Genomic DNA, 27,509 nt, shown 5'->3' with positions numbered 1-27,509 from the left:
AAAACACGTCTAAAAAAGGGTGCGGGAGATTATTGCAATAAAAGAACAACTCATATTTGTGGTTATATTTTACCCCATTTGGTAGAATTGGTAGTCTGACTGTATAAAGGAGTGCTTTATACAGTCATTGGTCTCTCCCACGTTACAACCACATCCGGTCTCATCTCGATAGGGATTACGGTGAACAGCGCCATCTAGTGCTTATCTATATAAACGAATCAAAGTCTTCACTATTACCATACTTTAAACCATTATTAATTGATATAGGGTACTTTTCTTTCTTTCTTTCTTTCTTTAAAGATGGAAATGGCCGTTTCCAGTGTGCTTCATTTGTTTTTATCGATAATTTTCCGGCCGCCCTCGGATCTTTCATAACTTTCCTTCTCCTGATCAGCCGTTGGATCATCTTCTTAACACTAGAAAACGACAAATTTTTTCCCAGGTAGGCGGATTATTCCTCTGCTGTGAACAATAATAAAGGTCTGACAAATAGGATTTTATATAAAAAAGTAAGTATTTGTTTTAATTCCGAATAAAACAGTGTTTCCCCTCTTCTGCTGATCTAACTGTTAACTGCTTGATAAAATGCAGTAGTAGCTAGGTAGCTAGTTAGCTGGCAGCTCTTCTTCTACCTCACTGTTAAATAAATGCGCTGTAAAGTAAGTCATGTTAAGTTCAGTAGATCTTTAAACTTCATGTAAAACTATCCGTGTGTTGTTTCTGCAGTTTTCTCTATCAGGTTCACATTGCTCATGGAAGTAGTGCATAGCCAGGGGCGTTTCCAGGATTTTTAAATGTTGGGGAAGACAGGAAGTCTGAATATTTAAGCTGATGGAAATACCAGGAGTGGGTTTTTCATGCAAAGATATTTCAAGATTAAGTTCAGTTTTCACTGATGATTGTTGTCTAAAGATTGCCCACAGCCCAGTGTGCTCTCTGCTACTGTGGATAGTGGTGGTAGACTCGGTAGCTTTAATTGTGCCCCATTTTTATATATTTTTGAAGGGGTGCCACACATAACCTTTCTGACAGTTGTCAATATCTGTACATGTTTAGACTTTCATCTCACTTTGTCGGTCGAGTCTGGGTACTTTGCATAGTTGATCACATTTTCTTCTTTTATTGTAGGGCAGTTAAATAGAACTCATCTGAATATTGTAAATCATGCACATCCCTAATAAATTCAGTGTAAAGACTTTCATGTGCAGCTCTTTGCACTCATATAGATGCTAAAGCCTAAAAAGTGGCAGTGCACAGGAGTTTACAAAAATTACACAATGTTGCTTAAACAGTCTAATAGCCTGCAGCAGTGAATCCTACCTGTCTGCTCCTCTTATGTTGTCTTCCAAACATACACTTGAGGTTGTCAGGATCTTGTGCCGTGATGAATAACATCCATGAAGACAGTGTGGATTTTCAGTCCAATTCACAAGAGGAAAAGCAGCAGCTCTCTGTTCAGTCAGTCCTGTCCAGAGGATCCCAGGAGGAAATCAAGTTCACTAAGGGCCAAGCAGGGCACAGTGATGATGAATGCAGTACTGACCTGGAAGACGATAGTATGTTCATGGAGCAAAACAATTCCGTAATAGTAGATGTGTTTTTTATTTACCCGTCACGTCTTCTTATTTTCATTTCAGTTTTCACCTCCAGCAGGAGATTGAATTTGTCCCCATCAGACGTGTATCTAAAGGCCTGCAAGCAGACAGGAGCCGTTCCTGTTTCCTACATCCTCTGCCACTTGGATGATGCTATTCTAGACCTGAATTACTATGGGCTGGGACCTCTGGGGGCCAAAGCTCTGGCTATCCTTCTGAAAGTAATCCTTTTTTCTAGCTATTCATGCAATCCCCAAATTAAGATGGTGTAGGTCATGCTGGATCAAGTTCTGGTCATGTAATGAGTCTGTAACATATTTCAAATGAGTTTGTACTTTTTAAACAATATTGTATCATTTTTTATTAATTTATTTTTTAATGTTTTAGAGTCACGGTGTAGTCACCCACCTCGAGTTGAAAGGGAACTCACTTCAGGCTGAAGGGACACAGTATCTGATGGCGATGCTTTTTGAAAACATCAGCATTCAGAGTCTAGTAACGACTTTAAAAATATCACATTCAAAACTACAGTTTTGTGTAGATGTAATCCTCTTGCTGTATGTGCAAGAGAAATGGCCTTAATGTTATTTAAAAAACAAAAATCTCAATCTTGTCTTTTCTTCAGAATCTTTCTGACAACAAGCTGGGCCTTAAAGGAGCAGAGGTTATCTCCAAAATGCTGTCAGACAATCGTAAGCTCAAATCCATCAACCTCTCAGGTGCTCAGCCAAGTCTTAAGCTATGCTGACATGAACTTCTGTCTATCACTGTAATACAGCAGCGAAATGAAGAAGGTAATTCTCTCATTTCCCTTTGTTCTCTTAGAAAATGACTTTAGTGACGCTGCAGCTAAATGCTTGGCAGAAGCATTAAAGGTGAGTGCAGACTGCCGAATGCCGCATAATGAATTACACATGTCTATATGTGTCACGTCTATATATGCTTTAAGCTGCAATTCAGAATTTTGTTTCCTATCTAACAGAATGATTTTGTGGTCAAAGAGCTTGACCTCAGTTACAACTGCATCTGCGATGCAGGAGGAGAAGACTTGGGTGTCATGTTAGGTACAGATCATCTCTATTTCTGTTCACATTAGATCCTTCAAATTAATGCAAAGCTTTACTTTTATTTTTTGTAAATTAGAAATTCTAATGATGAAGCAGCTTTTGACAATTTTGGAATAGCATCTGGGCTTTAAGCGTTAGGGTAGAAACAAGCTATCCTCACTTTGGAACATCCAGCTGTAAATTTCTCTCTCTCTGCATTGGCTCCCTGTTAAGTCTAGAATTTAAAATTGTTTTCCTTACAAACAGCATTTTGAATAATCAGGCCGTATTAGGACAATATGGACCGTGTAGTACAGCGGTCCCCAACCCCCGGGCCTCGGACCGGTACCGGTCCGTGAGTCGTTTGGTACCGGGCCGCAAGAGTTGAGGCTCAGGTGTGAAATGTATAGTTTTCAGGGTTTTTATCAGTTTTCAGCGTTATTTTGTTGTCGTTTTTATCGTTTACTTGGTTTTCCTTGGGCTTTTCAGGTGTGTTATGAATAAATGTTCTTTTTTTCGGTACCAGTACTAGTTTTATTTTGTTGTATTTATCCGCGACAACCTTAAAGGCCGGTCCATGAAAATATTGTTGGGCATAAACCGGTCCGTGGCGCAAAAAAGGTTGGGGACCGCTGGTGTAGTACCATATTGTCCTAATAGAGAACTTCACTCTTCACTCTCTGGTGTTTCTCTACTTTTAAGATTTGACTTTTTGATGAAGTTTATAGTTAGGGCTGAATCAGGTGACTCAGAAGGATCCCTTAGTTACTTGTTATAGGCACAAACTGCTGTGTGACTTCCTGTGATCCACTGAGCATTTCCTCTCCGCTCACCTTGTCAGCACTCAGCATGTCATTAGATTCGGCCTTCTCTCTCTGCGAGTTGTGCTCTCTCTCCCATCACCCACAATCAGTTGCCACTGATGGCTACCCCCTCCCTGTTTCCGTGAAGATAGGAAGTACCTTGAGGCAATTTTGCACCGTATAAATAAACCTTCATGTGGGAGGACACCTCTGTAGTGATAACAAAGAATATTATAGATCATGCAATGAGAGTCAGGGAAAGAAAGTTGCTAAAAAGCTGAGGATTATAGCTTCTTATTAGTAGATATACTGTGAAGGCTGTTTGAGCATTATTGTTCTTGTTGTTGAGTTTCCTTCCATTATGAAATATAGTCAGTGTGCCCTTATGATATTATACTATATCATTGTAGTAGTTTAAGTATTTTAGAGAAAAAGACAAATTCTGCTGCACGGCATTGATTCTCAAAGTGGGTGTTGTAGCCTCCTGGTGGGCTGTGGAAGTATTGCAGGTGGTTCATTTTGTGATTTTAACTACCGGTAAAAAGTCACATTATATATTTACATACATTACATACATTTCCATACATACAGCTACTATTTAAATAAGAAATAGAACTGAAACAAAAAAAAGGGGATTTTAAAATAACACATTTTTTAATTTTCTGACTGTTTTTGGTCTTGAACTCGAACTTGAATTCATATCTCGTCAGCAGTAGGGAAGAAATAAAACTGAAGCAATGGCTGTCTGGTAGTAGAAGTAAAGCCAGCAGAGCAAATTAGCAGGCAATCAAAATGCATCAACAAAACATAAAGAACTAAATACTATATACTTCATCTTATTCCGTGTGATGATCAGATGTACTTTGGTTGGGCAGCATTTGATTTTCAGCAGTTTGAAGTCCTGGATTGGCTGCTGTACAGACTTTCTAAACTAAAGTAATTATGAAAACAAACAAGCAGGCCTATAAAAGAGAAATGTGACCCACTGATATATTACTTAATAGTAAAGTATTAAGTATTCCTAAAGTATTTCTTGAACTTGAGAAAATTTTACATGTAGCTTGTAGATTAGTCTCAAATGTATTGTGACTTTGTAAAAATGTGTATTTCACTTCCTTGTAGCAGAGAACATCGGTATTGAAGTCCTAAATCTGAGCTGGAATCACTTTCTTATACGTGGCAATGCGGCTCTGATTGCTGGTCTAAAGGTGACTAAAATGACACACTCGAGCAAAGAGTTCAGTTTTGTTAACTCTCGTTGCTGACCTTCTCTCCCCCCTTTTCTTTCCTCAGGTAAACGCAACACTGAAGCAGCTCCAGCTGTCGAACAGTGGATTTGGCCGTCCAGAGGTACAGCTGATGGCTGAAGTGCTGCAACAAAATGACACACTTGTGCTGCTGGACCTCAGCATTAACTGTGTGGACGATGAAGCTGTAAGGCTGCTCTGCCAGGGCCTGGCCACCAACGAAACCCTCGAGGTTCTCAAAGTGAGTAAAAGACTCCTGCAGCAATACTTCATTGTAACGATTTTAACGTCATTGCACCCTATGAATTTGAGATCATGTTTGGTCTTTGCGTGTGCGTTTCAGCTCTCTCGCAACCCCATAACAAAAATCGGAGCCGCCACGCTGCTCAGAACGGTTAAAAACAACATGAAATCAGCACTGGAGGAGATCGATATTTCTGTAAGTGCCGCGAAAGAATATAAGCTGAGGTGTAAATAAAAGTAGTATCTGTTTTAATTTACAGTCTGTTTTTGGTTAATGACGCATTTGTTGTAATTTTGCCTCTGTACACCACCGCAGTGGAGTACATTTTTGTACACAAGCCCCCAAAAGTAATTAGATACACAATCACAATATTATATGATCATAATATGTCTGTGACTGTGTGAGTGCAGAGTGTGCTTGTCTGTGAGACCTTTGTGGAGCTGCTGGAAGAAACCCGCGTGACCCGCCCTGCTCTGCGGTTCCAGTATTATATTCTGCCCTCCGTCACCAAGAACTTATTGGCACTTGGGATCTTTAAGGTACATTGTCAAGAAGGCTGAGAAAACTGGTGATGGGAAAAGATGGGAAAATCAATAAAATCATTTCTGCTTTTTCAGTTCATACTTCAGAAGTCTTAGCAGCCTCTTTAACATGCTTTCAACTGTAAAACAAGATCTCTCTCTATATGTTTTTTTCCGTAGAAGTTCTTTGAAGAGCAAAATAAGAGCATCATGGATTTCTTCCAGGCTCTGGACAAAGAGGGAACCATGAAAGTCTCCACCTCTGTCTTCAGGAAGGCTGTAAAGGTCAGGCTAACGGTTTGTCATGCTGCAGTGATAATGTAATAATGCACCTCATGAGCAACGATAGCAAATCTATGACAGAATGTTAACTTAGTAAGTTGTAGCTCCCACTCTTGCGTGAATGAGCGATTGGGAAATTGAACTTGTCACACATGCAGGAAGCTAACATACCTCTGGATCAACAGCAGCTTGGCTGGTTGGTCAGGAAGTTTGACAAGAACTGCACGGCAACCATAGTGTACAGGTTAGTCTGCAAACACACAAACAGCAGCACATGATGACCCCTGATGATGTCTTTAACAAATGCAGTTCATTTATTCTAGTTTGCCTGGGTTTTTGAAAACCTGGACAGCACTGAGGTTAAATAAAAAAAGTTTATTTTCTTGTTCTTTTCATTTAGAAATCCAAGTTTGACAGAATCATCTTAACTTGGGCTTTTTTACCCCGCAGTATTTTCAATAATATTTTTATTGTCTTCATTTGAACACAGAGTTCAGTGAGGTTGTTTTTTATGTGTGGATGACAGACTGTATATAAATGATGGACGTAGGCACTGTGCTGTCATTGGTTAGTGATGTCCCATTGTGAAATCTCAAACTAAGCTGCTTTGCATCCTGTTTCATCCATACATCCATTTTAAAAACAGTCTGGGGTGTGAAGTAAGCCTTTAAATGTAATCAGGGGTGTTTCAAGTTAAACACTTACTAACTGAGAAATATCTTCAGAACGTCGTCTGTCAGCCATGAATATAATGTCAGGTTCTCTTTAAACTGTGTCTCTATTTTTGCAGTCAGCTGACTGAGCTGTCATAGACGTGGAGACACAGTATCACTAACAGGAAGATTTGGGAGGGCTGTTGACATCTTTAAATAAATGTTGTTGGAGTTTATACTTGATTTTCTCCTTAATATGCAGTAGTTCCTTCATTGATTTCTAGTATAACTTTCAACTAAAAGCACAGTTTCGCAATTTTTTCACAGTTTTAGCTAAATCCAAATCGGTCCACTTCAGTGTGTACACTTGAACCTGTGACATCAACCAGCTGCACTAACCTCAGTGCTGTGAGCTGTGGCTCGGCCGGCGGGGTCCTCTGCCTCATTCTCTCCATCCAAAATAATCTTCTGGTATGACAACAGAACAAGAGGAGGAAGAAGAAAAGAGCTGGGGTCCATATCAAAGGACAGAGGCGACACAAAGAATAGGGCCAGATGCGAGCCAGTTGTTTCACCACATTCGTTAGCTTTGAATGAAATGGCCCGCAAAGGAAACGGTACACTTATGAATATGCATGCAGAGCATTACTTATGCAGGCCCTGCCGAATGGGATTACTATTATTATTAAGAGTGTGCAGAATTGAATTGTCTCAAGGTGCGATATCGAGCAGCGCTATCGGTTTCTGCCAGGTGGCTCCAGATGCAGCTACAGAGGAGACAATGACACAACGCACGGTCTCATCTGCGTCGGCTTTTTGTGTCACAATTAAACGGCTTTTTGTGATACAACTATGGGTGATCAGAAGATGCGTCACCCTTTAAACTGACAGTTTAATTATCATTATTCTTTTGAATATTTTATCAGAGATTTAGCTTTGTTTTGAAACCTTTAAGTGAAAGGAGCCCCAGTTATTAGTTTTTTAACAGGCATGTGTTACAAAGAAACTTGGAGTAACAGTTCCATAGATTTGTCTACGAGATGAGCTACAGGTGTCAGCAAACCACCGTCTGTTTTGGTTGGTGCTTCTTTCACTCTTTCTGGATCTTCCTAAACATGAATGTTGACCTCTATGTCAACACCTGGGCTTTATTGTCAATGCTGCTGAAACAGGTTTTGTAGAATCCAGATCCAGACTGAATCCAATTTTGAGCCCATCTGTATGCTTCAGTATGCAAACTATAGGGACTAAAGTACTGGGCCACACCTCTTCGTCTTTGAATTTAAGGGGGGTTTCAGTCCTTTTCCACATGAAATCAAGCACCCAGCCTTGCAGTCTACGTTTGCAAACCTGTGTGAAAGAACGGGTCGTTCTAAAGAGCTCACTGAATCCAAGTGTGGTGTTGTAATGGGATGCCCTTGTCAGTTTGTGAAATTTCTTCCTTCTTAGATATTTCACCATCAACTATAAGCGGTATTATTGCAAAGTGAAAGCATTTAGGAACAAGTGCAACAAAGGCATGAAGTGTATTAGAAGGTAGGAGACAGTAGCAAAGGCAGGAATGTGGACCTGAGAGTAAGGGATCAGCTGTGGAGGTCCCTGGAGGGAGCAGCAGAAAGGAAAGAGTAGATTTTTCATGCATTAGTGTGAGGTTGCTTAAAAAAAACCTAGAAAAAAGTCACAAAAATCATAAACTGTATTAACAAACAGTTTACCTGCATCTGGTGTTTGGCAGCTGGATGTTCCAAGCAACATGAAGAACTTGCCACAGGTCTTTTGTGGGCTTCAGGCTTTCACTCCTTTTTACAGGACACTGTCTTCTTGTTCTAACTGATTCTGGCTCAGTTTGGCTTTTCTGTCATGCTCATTGATGCTAAATGAATTTGGGACCAATCAGAGGTTTCGCCGATAAGACTGGAGGATGAACTGAAAAAAAAAAAACTAAACTGAACTAAACATCTTAAGTGCTTCAATCTTTTATGCAGTACTGCTCCCAAAAAACCTGTACATAGAGTGTACTCAGCTTTTTAAATCAGCTGTCCAGTAATGGACACATTTCTCTTAATGTACTTTTTCAGCTGGACTAAAATATAATTCTTTATATAACAGTATTGCCACAATGAGCTTGTTTTGAAAGCGAGAAAAAAAATAACAGAATAATTTAGGTAAATTATCTCTCTGATGTGGCTTAATCAAAACAAACAGCTAGCTGCCAATTTCTAATGGGCCATCTTTCATCTGAATGGACACAAAGACTTGAAACCCACGTCTTATTGAGCAGTCCCATTGGAAATTCACAGATTTGGCCAAATTTTGAAGACGAAACATAAAACCTGCCAACAGGCCCTTCAGATATCTATGCACCCACTGGCATACGCTGCCAATTATCATGATCTCAAAAGCGCTAATGGAATCTTGAGCGGTAATAAAAGTAAATAATTAAATTAAAGGAGCTCTTGTATCATTGTTTGCTGTATTCAGGCCCATTAGAACCTCCAGTATTCTCATGGTAATGTAATGTTTTGGTTTTTTGTGCCCGCGTAATGAATTCTGTGTTTTTCCTCCAAACAGTGTTGTTCAGACATTTGTGTAGGTGCTGGCAGAGAAACAAAGACGTACATTAGGACCCATTGTGCCCTGTGATTATTAAAGTAAACAGAAATACTGAAGAGGTATCATACACAGCTGCAAACACTTGAGCCTGTTTTTGTGAAGTGGGAGAAAGGGCCAAGCAACCCTCAAGACTTTGTCAGAGATGATCCCATTATTTGGAGCTTCTCAAGAGCTGAGCGGCAGGCTGGCTAATGAGGCTTTGAAGATCCACCGCTGGCACACAACTCACATGCGGCAGAGAATTCGGGGAGCGAAACAGAATCTGGCACGAGATAAAATGTTTTAGCCAAGATCGGCCGCAAAGACGTCCATTACCTCGGCGCTCTGCTTTTATTTTGCCGGCATTGCTTTTCCAAGACCTTTTAAAAAGAGACAAAGACTTTCCAGGAGATGAATGTGAATGTGTAATGTCCAGTTCATCTGCAAAAAGACAAGGGTTTTTTTGAAAGATCAGGAGTAAAGTTGGGATAATTCACTAGACTTCTTCAGAGACTTCTTGAAAATAGCATGAGGAGAATAGAACACCTATGTATGAACATGAAGAAGAAAAGTGTGAGACAAGTTTCAGTACATATAAATCAAGAGATTTAATGTTTGAAATTGTTTCTTTAAATAAGTAGAAGCATTTCATATACGAGACTGGACAATGAAAATGAATGTTCCAGCATAAAAACCTGCAAATTGTGCACTTTGAACTTTACTTCGAACATATTTTTCATAAAGTAACAAATTGTGTGCATCTAGGTAAAAAAGCATGAGGTTTTTGTTATGTACAGTTTCTGCTGAACAAAAATGAAATGTTCGTTTGTTTTACTAAACAACTGATAACAGTTGGATCAGCGCATGTAACCTTGACAACAGTGAGTGAGGCAAGTTTATACTAGATCGCTATATACAACACAGGACAGGCAGGAATATGATTAAACCAAGTCAAACAGAGAGTTGATGTGGACTTAAAGGCATGGCACTGCTGTACACACAAGTTCCATACAAAGACCTGGTTTCCTGGTTACTGACTCATTTTCTCCAGGCTGTTGCCGGTTACAGTGTCTAACCAAAGCAATCTGTGAAACCTGTGTTAACATCAACATCTTGAACTAATCTGAATTATCCCTGTTCGGCCCTACTGTGGAAAAAGTGGCGCAAGAGCACTAATTAACAAGCGGGGGGGAAATGTTATGCAAGCAGCTGCTGTCTGGAAAAGCCATTCTGTTTTATGATTATACAACTGTGATGAGAGTGAGTTTGCATACCGCTTCATTCATCCGAAGGCTTCATAACGCATCTTTAGACAGGCTTATGTGGAGTTAAAGCCAGAGTTTTGTCTTGTTTTTGAAGTTATTTCCATTTGATTAATTCAAACGTCGTAAAAGAATTACTGATCAAAGTAGCAAACTTTTAGTTTCATCAATTTAGGCAACTTGACAGATACGTTACAGGTAATGTCATGCATTTAAGTGCAATGAGCATTGGAACACAACCCCGGTACGCCCCTGTAGTATCAACACTTGTAAAAAACAATAGTGGTACAGGCTATTTTGTGCATTTTCTGTGATGTGGAGTTCATTTTTATGCAGCCGAGTATCTTTAAATAAGAATTTAGTGGCGGAAACGTCACATTCCCAGGAGCAGGACTCTTGGATCTTCCACCACCGCTTTGATCTTGCGTAAAAAGGTGACGGCTTCTCTGCCGTCAATGAGTCGGTGATCGTACGTCAATGCCACGTACATCATGGGCCGGATCTCAACCTGCCAAAGCAGACAGTAGTTAGTAGTCTTAAAAATATTATATATGAAAAACTGTATACTGATTCTAGGATTATAATTTAAAGAAAGAAGAGCTCTGTATTTCATCAGTTAACACAATTCTCACCTTGCCATTGACGGCCACAGGTCTGTCAAAGATGCCATGCATGCCCAGGATGGCAGACTGCGGTGGGTTAATGATGGGCGTGCCAAACATGGAGCCAAACACGCCACCGTTGCTGATGGTGAAAGTGCCTCCGTCCATATCCTCGACAGCGAGCTCGTTTTTACGAGCCTGAGGAACAAAACGCAAAGGAATTACTCATTTATTCAGGGGTGCACAGGAACAACAAATATCTGAAAGACTGCTTTTCCCAGTGAGATGAAATGGTTCAAAACGAAATGATTCTAGGACGTCTGTGCTGTCTCTCATCATTTACCTTTTCTCCCAGAGCATTAATGGCTTTCTCAATGTCAGCGAAGTTCATGGTCTCAACATTCCGGATCACAGGTACAACAAGCCCCTAAAAGTCAAACCTGGTTAATGTCTGATCCATGTTACCTGGAGCAAAAATTGAAGGAGTCAAGAGATCTAACAGTTTACAGAGACTCAAATCTCATACCTTTGGAGTGGCCACGGCAACGCTAATATCTACATAATCTCTGTAGACGATCTCTTTGGTTATGTCATCAATAACTGCAAAAGCATTTTGTAAAATAACAAAAAGAAGTTTTAATCAGTAAAGTTGGCCGCTTGAGTGTGTGAGAGTGGAGATGTTTGTGTGTTCTTACCAGCGTTGACGGCTGGTTGGTCGATCAGAGCGTGTGCAGCAGCCTTAACAAACGCCGACATAAAACCCAGTTTGGTGTCGTGCTTCTTTAAGAAGGCGTCCTTGTGGAGTTTTCTCAGCTCGTGAATGTTGCTGAAATTTTGAACATTGGAGAAAAAGATGGAAATCGGGAGCCTTAGGTACAGCTCAAAAAATCTGGACTGATGCTCACCTCATGTCTACCTCATTGAAGGTAGTCAGCATGGCGCAGGTGTTCTGAGCCTCCTTCAGCCTCTGAGCGATCCTCAGCCTCATGCGGTTCATCTTCACCTGGACACGGGAAACAACGGTCATCGTTATGCTGCTGTATTTTGAGGCCAAATTATTACAGACGTTGACGTAACAGAGGAATATATGAAATGTTGTGTCAACGAGTGTGTTACCCTGCTTTCTCCTCTCACTCCTGGAGCTGCTGTGGGGGCTGGAGCTGCAACAGTGGGTTTGACAGCAGAAACTAAGTAAAAACATAAAGACATATTAATAATTAAACAAAAATCATTCATTGATTAATACATAGCTCATGTAAAACAAAGGTGTGAGAGCCAACATGAATTGATTGTAACTAGTGCTGTCAATAGATTTAAAAAAATTAACTAGATAATCGTACAATTTTCTGTAATTAATCGCATTTACTTGATCAATAGCCTGGTTGCAATTACATTTTTTCAACTTTATATTTAAGCTTGTAACTGACATTCATGCAATATAATGAAGTAAATGCAGAAAGACACAAAGAATGTGTGCTTAAATTCAAAGAGAATTGGAATAGTTTTCTTCAGTCTTTTAGCACAGGTTCTCTCCTGTGAAATACACCTTTTAAAACAAACCTATATGCTAATATATATTAGTGCTGTCAAACAATTAAGATGTTTAATCAGATTCATTACACAGGGTTACTGTGGATTCATTTTGATTAATCATGATTAAATATCATTCATTTTTATTCTATATTAATCGCATTTCATTTTGCATGAGCAAACAGACTCGAGAAAAAAGGGAAAATATACACACTTAACATGTTTATTGAACATCTTGAACATTAATGTTAACAAAAAACTCTCTCTGTCACTCTTGGGGAGTCACTTCAAGTCCTTAAAACGAGGAACAAAAGCTCTGTAAAGCACGTGTTCTCAATTATGTTAATACGTCTGCAGTTTGTCGCAACTTGACAATTGTGTCAGTCAATATGTCCGAGGTAGACTTACTGAGCCCCCGATGCTGCGTGAGTGATTTGTCGCAAGCTGGGTGACGTGTTAGAAGCCCAATGTGCGTTTATAATCTTCCATATTGAGTTGACTGGTTCAGCTGCCCGTCACCACCAGATCTACTGCCCATTTGCGCATGTGCGAAGGTAACTCTACTTGGACAACCTGCCCAAAATGCGTTGACAGAAACATTTGAGGGATTTTGAGTCATTCTGCACTCCAGATGCGTTAAAAATTTTAATCGTGTTGACCGTGATGGCGGATTAACTTGTGTTAACGTGTTAATTTTGACAGCACTAATTGTAACCTAAAAAGATGCAGAGGTACACATGAGTACACAGTCAGCAACTACATAAAACTACACACCAGGCTTGGGTTGGGCGGGCTGTGGTGGTGGTGGTGCTGGAGGAGTGGCAGCTGGGGCTGCAGGTGGAGGAGAGGTTTCGGCTGCTGGAGGTGGTGCATCTGTAGCTTGGGAGGGGGCAGCTTTGGCAGCAACAGCTGAGAAGAAAGAAGTAGAGAAGGACAAATACAGTATAGGTGCAATGATTGCCATATTATATTTTGCTTCCAATTTCCATAACATTAAAAATCCGATTTTTTTCTCATCCGTAGGACATTCACAGCAAAATTTGCAACACACATGTTTTAAACACCAAATAGAACTAATATTACATGTTCTGTCTTTGATTTTTCCCATGTATTGTAAACTGGGCTCAAGTTACTGAAAATAAACAGGCAAACCTCCTTTCCGGAGTTTAAAGAGAGGCGTTCCTCCTTCTACCTTCCCTCCGTCAGGCACCAGTAACTCCTCGATGACACCGGCTGCAGGAGCGGGGACTTGCACCGAGGTCTGGAAGTACAAGACAAAGAAATCTGTCGTAATTTTAACAACACCCCCACCCTCCAAAAATAGACCGTCTCACGTTTCCTCTGTCACACCTTGTCAGTCTCGATTTCGCAAACCACTTCATCCTCTGACACGGAGTCGCCCACAGCTGGAAATGAATCGATAAAAACAATCAATCCGAAAGCATGCATCGCATGTGTTGAACATTTACCACCAATATTCGGCTTATTCTCACGGTCAGTCATTTGTGGCATATTTATACACACCAACCTTTCTCCCACCTCACATCCCCCTCTGTAACTGATTCTGCAAATGCAGGAGTTTTGACTGTGACCACTTCATCCCCTGTGGAAAAAAAAAACAAGCAAATGCAAAAACATTTTGCAGTCAGTTAAATGCAGAACAGATACAAAGCATGATGCTGACATTGGTTAAAGACATAGATGTGATACATACTGTGGTGAGCAGATGTCTTAAAGTATCTTATTTGGTAGATATTGGCTGATGATGGAAAATCACATCTAAATGTCAAGAAGAAGGGATTTATTTTGATTGGAAAAAACAAAAAAAATACATAGATAAAAGCATGTATTAAGGGATTCAGTGTGTGGTATTATTTATCACCCGGCTGATCTATTTTTGATTAGGTCTAGCTCACATTAAGTGTTAAATGACGGCGTTAAAAAGCACATGCAGCACTGTCACACTTAAAGATCAAATATTTCGATTCATTCTGTACAGCGGACGACATTTTTGTGTACATGAGAAACAAACTTACGGCTGAGGTTTCCTGTAAACGATCTGGCTGCAGATGGTGTGGCCTTGAGGGGAACAAACAAAAGACACGGAAAGAAAATCAGCACAAACTGCCGCTGCTTTTCCTCATGCTCTAACATAAGATATGAGTGGAGCTTTCTGAAAGCTGCAGTTAACCACTTGTGGGCTCCTCAGGCATCTTCGCCATTCAGCCAGCATTACTTATTCTGCTTCAGACAACCCGCTAATTGAGCATGGTTATTCATGAGAGACCGGATAAAAAGAGTGGCCCGAAATCCAGGCTCTAAAATCCACCTGAACGCTCCGTCCACTCAAGCATGCTTACCTGATGTTTTCTGTCGGACCAGCACATCACTGAGCTGTAAAGATATGAAAAAAAGAATTAGATTAATTAGAGCAGCTGTAACTAGGAATTATTTTCATCCTCTAATAAACTGCAGACTGTTTTGCTTCATTTCGATTTAAATTTTTTTTTTTTTTTTTTTACAGAGGCTGTGCTTTTTTTTTTTTTTTTGACCAGAAGATATAACTTCGCAGTTATCCACCCACTCACTGTCCCATCCATCCACTTATTCGATTAAGGGTGTAGAGAAAATTTAAATCTTGCTTCATTTTCAGTGAATTACTTGATCAGGTGTTGCTATTTTACAATGTGTTAATCACCTTTTACATTTTCATTTATTTAAATGAAATAACGACATTTGGTCTCTCTGTATCGATACAATATTGCCAATAAAAAACATCTACTGCGCTGTAATGATTGATTCTCTTTCATTCTTTCTTCTCTCCCTTTTCACTTTTCCCCAGTGGAAGATAAACAGTCTGAAAATCCTTCATACTTTTAAATTTCAGCTATAGCCACAAGATTTTTCCAGTGCTGACAACACAGGCTTCTGTAAGGCCACTCCGCTGCAGCCTGATATAAGTCGTCTGTGTATTTTAGAGGAGAGGTATGTCTAGTTATGACTGCTTTTACAGTAATGTTTGTCTGGCGGTGTCACTTGTGCCCCAGAGCTAAACTTGCTTACTCTGGGCTTGCCGGAGCAGGGTGGAGTTGTCAGAAAGTACTATTCAAAGTACTCGGAGCACGCAGCCAAGTGTTAACAGCTTGATAAACCACTGGCTCATCCTGCGTTACCGCTTTCAGTGTGTCCCCAAGCGTTTTTCCAGTAAAAATAATATATGGAATTAAAAAATACAGATCTTTTACGTGATTACACACCCTGCTTAACTGAATGCAAACTTTTCCAGATGTTACCTGGTGGACGTGCACGTGAGAACACAAATGTCACGCGTGTCTGATCGGACATTAAGTGGATGTCCCGTTTTCCTGCACGCCCTATCCTGGCAGCACCACACCTAAACCAAATGAAGCCGTGGGAACATGGCTCGAGTGGACTGTTTCCCATCTGAGCTAGATATGAGAAAGAGAAACTTTGAAGACTGTCATAACTGGATTCACCACACATCTGTGCGACATCGGAGTTGCACGCATGAAAACAAATCTAAATAATTTCCCCTAGGGATCAATAAAGTATTCTGATTCTGAAATTAATATTTGTATTTGAAATGGCACAGATTTTATGCAACCAGCACTAGAAGTACACCAGCTTGTTTTGTGTCTTTTCCTGCTCTTGAATAGGGCTGCCACGATTAGTCGACTAGTCACGATTACGTCGACTATCAAAATTGTCGACGACTAATTTAATAGTCGACGTGTCGTTTGAAGCTTTGTAAGATCCCAAAAGACGCAGGAATAAGTAGTAGTATTTAAGAGTGTAACAACGGACTGAAACAGAAAATGGCAGCATTGCATGTTCAAGGATGCCAGCTGCCGTTAAACTCCGAAGAAGAAGAAGCAGTGTCCCAGAATTCATAGCGCGGCCCTGCTCAATTTTCAACAATGGCGGCAGCTAGTTAGTTTTAATGTTACTCTTATTATTCTTTCTGGGTCACAAAATAAACGTTCAACATATTTTCAGGCGAGAATGTAGCTGTGTAAGCCTCAAATATCTGCTCAGTTTATCAAGACACCACATATTTTCAAAAGCGCTCCGACGTTTTCGGAGACGTCTGTTACCCACTAGCTCGATAGCTAGCAGGGGGCAAGGCTCACTAGAGCCGGTGAGAGCACATACCTTAAACTTAAAGCTGTAAGCTAATGATAGTTATATAAGAGCAGATGCTGCTGGTGCAATAAGCTGTACGTTTTACATCCAATTGATGCACGATCTGATAAGTCGACTAATCGCAAAAATAATCGGTGACTAGTCGACTATTAAAATAATTGTTTGTGGCAGCCCTACTCTTGAACCACCTCACTAATGAAATTTGAAGGTACAGTCAGTTTTTCTAGGTTATTAAATGGTAAATAAAATATTGTACTCATAAATATACAGTGACTAGTGTGTAATTACGTCTTCCAAGAAATGAATCCCTTGTCATAAATGTAGAATGAATGCAATAAAAACATATGCCTTGCCATTTTATCCACAGTGGACGAGATAAACGTCACTGTTCCACCTTCTAGTGTTTTATATACATGGCTAGAGGCTAGCCACATACATAATAAACCGATTTGTACACCATAGTACAAAAACAGAATTCAGTTGACTGCAATCTACTGACATCTAGTGTTGAAATTTCCCACACTGTACCTTTAACTATAACTTAGATTGACTAATTAAAACAACAATTCATCAGAGCCCTACTTGTAAGCGTGGGATGTACCGATTGTGAAATTCTGGCCTCACGTGTATTTTTAAATTAATCATTTGGCAAATTTTTGTTTATTTGTTTTGTTTATTCTGTTACTGTGTTTATTACCTCATGAACTAAACTGCCCTAATGTCATCTTTAGACACAAAAATGTTGTAACACAACAAATAAAACATTTGTTAGTGCCAACTGCAGGGAAACTTATTTTCCCATAGCCCGCTATCATTTAAAAAAAAGGTCAATGAGAGCCTAAAAATCTGTGCATTCCTATTATAAAAATCCAGCTGATGTGTGTGCAGTATTAAAAAAATAAGCATGCAGCACAACTGTGTCATCGCAAAGCCACCAACATGACTTAAAGAGGAGTCCACACTTTTTTTTTTTTTTGAGGCTTCAGGGAAAATGCCAGCCTTTAATCTGCACTCCAAGTAACTGATAACCAACACAGCTCAACCAGGAGCTGTGTTGATAGCCAAGATAACCATTATCAGCACAGCTCTGCAGACTGAACTCACTGACAACACACTCATGAGAAGTACAGTTCAACTCTGAGGAGACACTTAGTACCATCCAGCTCATATTTCAGCACATGCATCTGCACGCACTGCTGGACTTGTGAAGGAAAAGCCATGCTATCTGTTACACACACGTCGGACACGGGCTATTTCTACACACAAACATCATCCTATTTCAGACTGTGCCTGTCACATATAGCAGTGTACAGCAACTGCTGGGCTTTCAAAACTACCAAGAAACAAAACAGTTAGCGGGACAGTGAACGGGTGGGTGTGCGGGACCTCTTCACAAACTTGTGCTGCCTCTCAGTCAGTGTGCCTGCAGGTCTGTCCCTGGTGACGAGGCCCTGCGTTTACGAGCTAACAAGCTAGCCATGTTGTAACTCCTCGAAGCGCTTTTAAAACACAGACTCGTTTGGCTATTTCTTCCCAGCCTACCTGACGAGCCGCTGACAGGGAGCGGCACAGCGTCCGGTAAACACGCGGAGATCGCGATAACATAGCGTGGCCGGGGAGTGTCTGCCTGGTCCTGACAGCGGTTGAAGCGGCTGTACGCAAGCCCGGCAGAGCTCTAAGAATGGGAGGAACCACTGCGGCTGGACTGGAGGGGTCCACCGTAGCGGGCGGTGGGAGCAGACTGGATATTACTCACACTCCGGTCATAGTTCGCCTCACCATGAACTTTAATCCTTTAAATATTGTCATTAAAATTAAATAAATTTAGCTTTTCTTATTATAACATAATGAAAATAATTTATTTAACAGGACTGTACCATGTCTGCATACTATACTAAAACAACTTATAATTGATAACACATCATGCAGACCACGGTGTTAGAGAAACAAGAAAACAGACACAATGAATGAATACACTCATAAAGAAGTAACAATTTATTCATTACTAGCCTTCAAAGATTCATATGTTTATTAACAATGCGGTAGGTTACGGGGACGGGATAGGCTGACATGTTAGAACACACCTCCTGCTTTCTGGAGCGCTCTCTGCTGTACCACTACAAATAACCGAGTTTCCTCCTCCAGGACCCAGACCTGCACCCTTCCTCTGAGCTGTAAGACAGGTAAGTTTTATATTGCATATCGAGTAAAAAGGATGCCATGTTGATGATACTTTAATATCTGTTTGTATTTTTACTTATTTAGTTTGATTTCAATTAAATAGACACTTTTTAAAAATGAGGTAACCTGCAACCTAAAAAGGGATATCATGTATATGTGAGAAAGATGTCTCCACTAGCTGTACCAAGTTCTCTTTCCTGCTATTACTTGCATGCATTTTATTATTCATAAGTGGGGTTTTTTTACTTTTGTCTTTTTAACCCTACCAGAATGAATCAGAGTGTTTGGAGCAAAGCCATGTATTCCTCCAGCAACATCTGCCTGGATGGCTGTGCTGCAGAGCATCTCTCCTCTTTTCAGCCTGACCTCATGCCATCAAACTCAGATTCGTCAGGCGTTTCATTGACCTTACACAGAGAAGGTGAGAACATGAAAACACTACCAGATAGTGCTCATTATAGCAGTGCAGTTGCTGGTTTGATGTATTCCAGTCAACTGGATCTTACTTCATCCAGAGGCAGCACCAGTGGATCTTTATTCATGGGAAGACACCCGTCTCCCGCACCCACTTCTTATGGTCACCATGACTGGAACCTGAACAGAGGCCATCAAGCAAAGCGTGCGAGAGTAGAAAATATAATCAAAGGTATGACCAGCCCTACTCATATGTACGACACAGAAGTGAAAACGAAGGAGCGTAAAGAGACTGACTGCACGCACAATGACGAAAAGATCCAAGAAGCACTTTTCCTTCAGAAACGCATGGAAAGCACGGCTCAAAGCCAGGTAACAAGAAAGCAGCTGGAGAGCCAGCATCAGCACCCCAGGCAGCTCAGAACAAAGGTTACTCACCTGGATGGAGTGAGAGAAGCCCATGATTCCATCAAAACATCTGGTGATGCGTTTACAGATTTGTACAGTGAGTTTGAGAGCAGTTCGAGTCTAAAATATCAAGGATGGAAGAAGGTTAAATTGATGAACTACTTCCAATCCAAACCGGCCAGAATAAGGCTAATGGCAGATGTTCTAAAGTACGAGTTGTCCAGAGTTGTCAGCAAGAGCGTTGACTCCATTTTCAAAAGTGTGCCGCTTTTACAGACATCGCCATATGAAGTGGAAAATGTAGAGACTGGTACGCCTCTTCAGCCATCGGTGAGCAGTGATGATGATAAGTTGAGACTTCCATGTTGTGGGACTCCAGAGGTGCAAACCCCAGATGTTCAAACAGAAGCTCTGTCTCTGGTTGTGCAAAAACACGAACTGGAAAGATCCAGGTTACCAGCTCACCACCGTCCAAAATCTCCAAATTTCCTCATCGTTGACTCTGCCCTGCAGGAATCTCAAGCATCAGAGAAGAATCACCGTGCTCTCAAGAGCCTACAGGACAGTTACTCAGAAGAAGGCTGGAAGTCAGTTAAAGTGAGATCAAAGGTCAATTCCAGATCTGTGAGAAGCCCACAGACTCACGCTGTGTCTGCAGATCCGGTGATTTTGGAAAGCACTGGTCTCCTTCATGTGAAGACAGAGTCTGATAGCCTGGTGAAAAGCAACCTGTACATGCTGAATGTATCCTTTCTAATTTCTTGTGTTAACCTGTGGCTTTAAGTAGCACTTAGCAGTGACAGAACACCTCCAATATATCTGAATACTGTAGCATCTCACGCAGATGTCTTTAAAGTCTTTACTGTAAGTACTATAAGTCTCATTTAAATACTTTCTATCAAGCAGAAACACATCAATTTAATTTGGGGTTCAGTATGTTAAAAAGGACACTGAGGCATGTGGACTTGATGAGCCAGGGATTGAACCACTGGCCTTCCAATCGGTAGGTGACCCTGTTTTTAATACCTCTTTTAAACACTTTGTGACTGGTTTTGTCCTAAAAGGCACTTACAAATAAACTTTATTTACTTAGTAAATGATCTGCTGGACCTCCTGATTCCCAGCCACCCCTTTTAAAGAAAAAGACAATAAACCTACCCATTGTGGAATCAACATTTTCATCGTATATTGGCTATAAATGAATCAGTTTTGGAGAGAAAATATCTTGTTTTTGCGTTTCGTCCTTAACGCTGGTGAATTTTAGGAGGGTCTGACCACAAACCATCTGAAGAAAGCAAAGCTTATGTTTTTCTACACTCGCTACCCGAGTTCACTTGTGCTGAAGATGTGTTTCCATGATGTACAGGTGAGAGATGGCTTGCAAGTTGGATTCTTGCACATGTCGTGTTATCGTCCTTCTCACAGAGTAGAAAACATGTTACATGTGCTGAATTTACAGATTTATACAATTTCTTTCATTTTGCATTTGAGCAACAGCGATGCTACTTTCCATTTTGGGAGAAAAGTCTCAACCTGAAAACATACAAAGAGTCCTCTGTAACCTTTGGATTTATTATTACATCGTTTTCAGCATCATAATCCACAAACCAAAGACATCATCATATAATTCACAGTGTGTTAAAAAAAAAAACAGAAGACAGTTAAATAGCTTCATGGGTGATTTTATTTGCTTCACATATTGTAGTGTGCACTGTAAAACATACAAATCAGAAAACAACAACGTTCATTGTCACATTTGACAAGCTCACTTACCTTTCTTTCCTCCTCAGTTCACGCGCTCCATCACCTCTCAGCTCATCAAGTGGTTCAGTAACTTCAGGGAGTTTTACTACATCCAGATGGAGAAGTTTGCTCGACACGCTCTCATCGAAGGAGTGGCAGACGTAAGGGGTCTGACTGTGGGGAGAGAATCAGAACTTTTCAGGGTTCTCAACAGGCACTACAACAAAGCCAGCGACTTCCAGGTGAGGAACAACTGAGGACTTGTTTTACTCTAACACACTGATTGCTTCCTAAAAGCGAGTCGTGAGGTGTCACTCAGGTATTCCTTAATTTATAGCCTCATTTTTGACCATGCATCATCTTTATTTTAGAAACACTGTACTGTGTCCACTGTATCTGCAGCTCCTCTTTTTTATGTCGCCGTATCGGTTTCAGAAAAAGTAATAAAGGAATAGAGCTTACCAAGATTCATTACATTATTATGACTAATATTGTGTAGATGTTACGTAATTCTCATTCTTTCTTTTTTAACCCCTTAAAGCCTGGTGTTTCATATTTAATACATGAGATTTTTTTATTTGCTAAAAATACAAAATAAAAAGCTTTTCTAAGTATTAAATTGGAAAACAAATAAATAAAAATATTAAAAGCAAATACAAAACAAATTAAAACTCAAAAATATACGCAAATTAATATTTAAATTCAGTTTAAAAAAAATAAATAATAGATTCGTTAAATACCCCAGAATTTTGTAAAAAAAAAAAAAAAAAAAAAAAAACATTTCTGGCAATTATTTAATCGTTCAGGCTTTGAAGGGTTGAGTAAAATGTTTATTTAACCTTTCCAAAATGTGAACTTTACCTGAAAATGGTACAAATTGTGTGAAACTGCAGCAAATACGCAATAATTAGAAACAACCAAACAAAAAAAACCCCCAAGAAGCATGTTTCAAAGTAAGAATTTTCTCTACAGTCTGATTTAACCCCCATGTGGAGAGGTCTTTTTCACCTATGTATAGTACAAATATAGTGTTTTTTCCTTTATTGAACAGTTGACTGCAGTGAAACAGGATAAGAGAGTAAGATGTTAAGCGTTATGTTTCATCCAGTTAATGTTAAGTTTGCAAAACTGTAAACAACCTAATAATTTGTAACTACTGATGAAGAGAAAGCAGAAATTGACCTATTCTGATCTTATGGTTTCTCTCAGACGGTCACGATGATTATTTTTCTAATTCATAATGTGCCCATGTTGAGCTGTTAATGCACAGAGATCATAAAAGGTCAAATGACACAAATTATTTCATAGAGTTCATATAAAGAAAGGTTTAATATGTTATATTGATGTGAGTGTTGCACTTCGATGAAGCAGCTGTGACAAGCTTTACTGAAGAAAAAATAAGTCAGGGCACTTAGTAATATATTAAATAAAGATTTGCTTTGAAAATGCACATTTATTAATACAGAGTAAATGTCAGCACTGTGAACAGAGCTGATCAGTACAATGGACTAAAACGTCCTGATGATGACTGTTTGTACTGAGAAGCTTAAATCACTGGTAATTAAATAGCAGATTGTAGTCATTTATATGTGCTCAGTATGACTTAAACCATTAAAAACAGTGATGAGTTTTAATGAAGCAACATGATTTCCCACTTCTGCAAATAAAAACAACCATTATTTTTCTTTATTGTCCAACTTTTAAATCAAAACACATTTCCGTGTAGATCTTAAAGGCTGAGACAATTTCAGCATGATTTGATAGAAATCAGAATCAGCCTAATAAAATCTACACCTTCATGTGATTACCAGAGTTGTTAGGCTTAGTGGAATTGTTGAAAATGTTTAGTTATTGTTTGTTTCAATGTTACCAAACAAACATATACTAAAATACAAATACTAAAAACTAAGAACTTTCATCTATATTTTTTATTCATTAGTTTTCCAGGAACTGAAATTGTTTTAAGCTTTAACACGAGTATTCCTCTAATTTCCAAATGAGTAACAGAGAAATTAAACCTATAAATTGTGCTTTGAGTGGGAGAAGACAAAGACAGCACGGCAAGCATAAGAGGAGCTACAAGTATGTCAAACAGATTGGTTAAGAAAAGGAAAAAAATGATTCGTCATTAGACATACTTGTGCTAGCTGTGCAACTGGACTGAGTAAACCTGTAAAAGTAATAACTGCCATTCGAATAGGGAGGTTTTTTTTATGCACAATGAAATTTTGTATAATTTAGCACAGTCCATATATGGTTAACACTAATTACACAGCAAGTATTGCAATTCCATCTCACATATTAGTGTCAGCTGTTAGTGACATAAAGTACATCAGCTAGAAAAAGAAAAACTGATGTTATACATACGTCCTAAACCTGTTCATTAAATCCACCAATAGAACTTATTGAGTGTTGTTGCTAATAAATACATTTCTTTAAACTCTGGACATGTTGTTCAAATACTCTTGGCGTCACAAATATATTCTCATGAGTTTGTGCAAAAAAAAGATTTTAATCTTTGTGCATATGTTTTAAATGTTAAAAAAAATATCCATACCAAACCCCACCGTTATTATAATCACTTATATTCTCGCTGTACTCATTTGAAATTTCACCAGATTTAACAATTGCATATCTTTAAATAACATAACATTGCTTATCAGGTCCATTTTGGAAAATTTGTGTATGCACTTTTATTTTGTTACATGACAGTAGTTTAAAACACTTAAAGGTTCACATTGCAAAATAAGAAAAGCTGATTACAGCACAGGTAGTTGTTGTATACTCATTGGTTCAGTTTCCCAAACATAGATTAATCCTGATCCCAGACCATAAACCTTAGTTTGGGACAAGGCTGAATCAGTGTCAGGGAAACTTGCTAAAATAATATTTGTTCTTGATCATTTCACTTCCTTTAATTTTGTTCTCAGTCTCTGTGCTAAGACCTGATTTGTTACTTACCTGAATTTTCTCGGTTAGAGTCACATCTAAAATATAGTGCCATATACAATTCACACTGTCGACGACAGACTGAACAGAATGGCAGCAAAGGAATGATATTCCCTCTCTCCCCCATTAAAGAAATTCTTGTGTGGATTCACAGGTGCCCGACAGATTCCTGGAAGTTGCTGAGATTACACTGAGAGAGTTTTACGTTGCCATTTCAATGGGCAAAGATCGTGATCCATCCTGGAAGAAGGCAATCTACAAGGTGATCTGTAAACTGGACACTGATGTACCAGCTGAATTCAAAAGTCATCACTCTGTATAAGAACCAGGAGACGACATGATCATGTGCCACAGTGACCGGTCACAATGTGGACTTACTCATTTCTTCATGGGGAAAAAAAAAATACTTTTTTAAAATTATTATTATTAAATTAAAAACAAAGATTGGCCATCTGAAAAGTAATGTAGATTCTGCCATACTGATGGCAGTGGGGTGTATATATATCTACTGTCAATCGTTTTTGTTTCATCATTGGCTGGATAGATGCATGTATTTTGCTATATTATATAGCAACAATACATATTTTACATGATTAAAAATATTTTATTGTTGACACGACGAGTCACAGATCACAATTTGTTTTCTGTAAAAAGCACAAAATAAATTCCAAACCAGGAATTTACAAAATCTTTAATATTGATGGAACAGAACTTATTACTGTACATACAAACAAAATGACAAAAATATATAGAACACAAACCATTTCAATTCTACAATTACAATGTCAGTGAACCAGTTAAAGTATTAATAAAGGATTAATACAAAAAGGAATAGTTTCTTGCTTTCTTCCATACTTACCACCTGGATCCATCCATTCATTTACCACATGGCACACTTCAACCAATGGTCCAAAGCCAATTTAATCCTTCATCAGAAGTGATTTGTCTGTTTGTAACCGTCGATCCTTGTTGTGTCCTTCAGTTACTCCAGTAACAATGTCGGTAATCCAGATTAAATTTATTGTAAAAAAAAATAAAAAATAAAATCCTGATGTGCTTGATTTCAACAGCAAACAGGGGCCAAAAAAAAAAAAAACAAAATAGTTTGGGAAACTATACATTTCACACTAAGAAGCCATTTTACTAGGTACAACTGTTCAACTGCTTATTATTGCAAATATCTAATCAGCTAATTGCCATGTAGAAATGGTCAAACCTGCTGAAGTCAAAAATGTGAGTGAGAAAAAGTGGGATTTTAAATGTGGCATGTTTGTTGATGCCAATTGGGCTGGTCTGAGTACTACAGAAACTGCTGATCTACTGGGGTTTTTAACACATAACCATCACTAGGGTTTATGACGTAACCCCAAATAACCATGTGTCAAAACCAAGGAATGCAGAAAAACATCTCTGAGCACACAACACATTGAACCTTGAAGCAGAATGGCTACAGCAGCAGAAGACCACATCGGGTGGCACTTCTTAAAGTCAATAAAAGGAAACTGATGCTACATAGGCTCACCTAAATTGGAAAGGAGAAGACCAATGAGTCCAATAAGCCTTGATTTCTGGTGCGACATTGGGATGGTAGAGTCAGAAGTTGGAGCTTGACAATTTGTTTTCCATGACAACAGAGTACCGTCTGATGTGCGTACGATCATTATACAAATTCGGTTGAACGCCATTTGTATGCAACACGGAATGCCACAACAAAGGTGGACATCAAGACAATGGTACACCTGCAGTCAGTCTGTGGCTTTTCGTTAGACTCTGAGTGTCGTTTCTGTGTAGCCATTTCCATCGTTGCTGGATTTCAAAAATGGTGGGTTTGATTTTCGTGAAGGAGTTTCTCTCATGACTTATCAAGTGACGTCCCTGTCTAGCCAATCAGTGGCATGCAGCGTGTTGATGTCACATTTTCAGATCGCTTGGAACCCCAGTTGAGTAGGTACTAAAAAAGTACCTGATACCAGGTACTATGACCTAATGGCAAACCCTAAAAAAATAAATAAAAATGTTGAGTTGTTCTGAGTAGGTACTTATGGAAAAGGGCTATTAGAACTAAATGAGCACTATTCATATGCCAGACATACCTGAGTACTGTTACTGACCTTGTCCTTCCCTTTATGACCAAAGTGTACCCATTGTGTGTTGGTGGCTAATGCACCATGTAAACAGCTCAAAGCATCTCACACTGGTTATGGAACATGACACGTTTACTATACTAAAATGACCTCCACATTCACCAGATCTCAATCAAATAGAGCACCTTCAGAATGGGAGTGGTAGAACGGGAGACTCCACTATGGATGTGCAGCTGAAAAAATGTGCACGAACTGAAGGCAAATTGAAGCCCAACCAAGTACTAGTAACAGGGATGAGGTGGCCAGTGAGGGTATAGTAATCAAAATGTGGTACAGGCAACATCTTATTTTGACTTTGAGTGCAAAAAAATAATATTAGAATTGTTTGTTTTGTTTTTCTAATAATTAAAAAACAAAAAACAAAAAACCCCAACAAAAAACAGTAACAGAAATTTTTTAAAAACGGGACATCTAAGAACCCCAAACCCAGAGTGGACTGATTTTTCCCTTACAAAATGTTCTTCCATATTTTGACAATTTGGGTTTGTTTGGTTTTTTTTGTTTGTTTCAGGGTTAGGGATGCACTGTAAACCATTTCAACAGATGCTGCCAACAGTCCAATTTCAAACTGGTCATCATCTATTTCTAAAGATGTTGTAAAGACACTGGGTAAAGCAATCCAAAGTGTTAAAGCTTTTGTGTGAGAAAATGCCATGTGAAAATAAAAGTAGGTCAACTGATCTACATGGTAATTTCTAACAAAATACAATTTTATACAAAATATGTAGATCATAAAACCCACCTGATAAATTCAGTAAGACTCAGAAAGTTTAGATTGTGTTTTTTATTGTCCCTTTTAAAACTATGGATGGACCAAGAAACATTGCTACAGGTATACAGTACATGAATTAGGAAGAGTATAAAACAGCAAAAGAACCCAAACATAAGAATAATGATAGGATGCAAGACTAGACGTATCAGAGAATTATAAACTACATATTGATTTGATTTATAGCCAGAGAAATAAAAGCCTCTAATATATGTAATAATGAATGTAATAAGAAACAGATAACAGCTGGTGAAATCACCCTGATCAAAATTTCATCGCCAGTAAGCTTCAGCAGTTTTCACATTCTGGGCACCTGCAGAAAGAAAAGCATGATATTGGTAATTTCACGGTTAAATTTCA

The 27,509-nt window shown here is 39.1% G+C and overlaps 4 protein-coding genes across 11 annotated transcripts in view; 2 read left to right on the top strand and 2 right to left on the bottom strand.

Moving 5' to 3' along the window:
- Positions 1-132: 132 nt before the first annotated feature.
- Positions 133-10,125, top strand: LOC146691782 (uncharacterized). 2 transcript variants are annotated; one of them, XM_085431764.1, is made up of 14 exons: positions 133-442; positions 1,363-1,556; positions 1,638-1,816; positions 1,983-2,090; positions 2,221-2,314; positions 2,421-2,470; positions 2,578-2,659; positions 4,567-4,652; positions 4,738-4,932; positions 5,035-5,130; positions 5,346-5,474; positions 5,637-5,741; positions 5,897-5,982; positions 8,963-10,125. In XM_085431764.1, the coding sequence occupies exons 2-14, from the start codon at positions 1,385-1,387 to the stop codon at positions 8,982-8,984; spliced, it is 1,404 nt and encodes a 467-aa protein (XP_085287890.1). In that variant the 5' UTR covers positions 133-442; positions 1,363-1,384; the 3' UTR covers positions 8,985-10,125. The 2 variants fall into 2 exon arrangements, with proteins under 2 accessions (XP_085287890.1, XP_085287889.1); XM_085431763.1 differs by lacking the exon at positions 8,963-10,125 and adding an exon at positions 6,529-6,627.
- On the bottom strand, positions 9,567-18,223 carry LOC146691781 (dihydrolipoyllysine-residue succinyltransferase component of 2-oxoglutarate dehydrogenase complex, mitochondrial-like). The gene is made up of 15 exons (XM_085431765.1): positions 18,084-18,223; positions 14,738-14,771; positions 14,414-14,456; positions 14,092-14,156; positions 13,906-13,980; positions 13,728-13,783; positions 13,530-13,638; positions 13,152-13,286; positions 11,964-12,034; positions 11,753-11,850; positions 11,543-11,673; positions 11,374-11,447; positions 11,191-11,274; positions 10,878-11,045; positions 9,567-10,753 (listed from the first exon to the last, which is right to left on the bottom strand). Exons 1-15 carry the CDS (start codon positions 18,144-18,146, stop codon positions 10,619-10,621), a joined length of 1,341 nt encoding a protein of 446 aa, XP_085287891.1. The 5' UTR covers positions 18,147-18,223; the 3' UTR covers positions 9,567-10,618.
- Positions 18,224-18,281: 58 nt separating this feature from the next.
- Positions 18,282-24,845, top strand: LOC146691780 (uncharacterized). 3 transcript variants are annotated; one of them, XM_085431760.1, is made up of 5 exons: positions 18,282-18,724; positions 18,992-20,288; positions 20,809-20,910; positions 21,335-21,529; positions 24,391-24,845. In XM_085431760.1, the coding sequence occupies exons 2-5, from the start codon at positions 18,993-18,995 to the stop codon at positions 24,556-24,558; spliced, it is 1,761 nt and encodes a 586-aa protein (XP_085287886.1). In that variant the 5' UTR covers positions 18,282-18,724; position 18,992; the 3' UTR covers positions 24,559-24,845. The 3 variants fall into 3 exon arrangements, with proteins under 3 accessions (XP_085287886.1, XP_085287887.1, XP_085287888.1); XM_085431762.1 differs by lacking the exon at positions 18,282-18,724 and having other exon boundaries at positions 19,079-19,143; positions 19,238-20,288; XM_085431761.1 differs by lacking the exon at positions 18,282-18,724 and having other exon boundaries at positions 18,780-20,288.
- ylpm1 (YLP motif containing 1) overlaps positions 21,211-27,509 on the bottom strand; it is a 29,810-nt gene continuing 23,511 nt past the window's right edge. For 4 of the 5 annotated variants that reach the window (XM_085431754.1, XM_085431756.1, XM_085431758.1 and 1 more), the window contains one exon: positions 24,910-27,462. Coding sequence is in view for 1 of the 5 variants with exons in the window: in XM_085431759.1 (XP_085287885.1) it covers positions 21,429-21,461 (33 nt within the window). In the remaining 4 variants the exon portion in view is untranslated. Of the gene's footprint in view, positions 21,462-24,909; positions 27,463-27,509 lie in introns of those variants that run through there. The other variant, XM_085431759.1, reaches the window with a different exon arrangement.

The sequence above is a fragment of the Copadichromis virginalis genome, linkage group LG15 (genome assembly GCF_057382275.1).
Source record: "Copadichromis virginalis isolate Kocher_CV1m ecotype Utaka linkage group LG15, C_Virginalis_male_GT1.1, whole genome shotgun sequence".
NCBI classification, from domain to species: domain Eukaryota; kingdom Metazoa; phylum Chordata; class Actinopteri; order Cichliformes; family Cichlidae; genus Copadichromis; species Copadichromis virginalis.
This window is presented reverse-complemented; position numbering and strand designations above follow the sequence as displayed.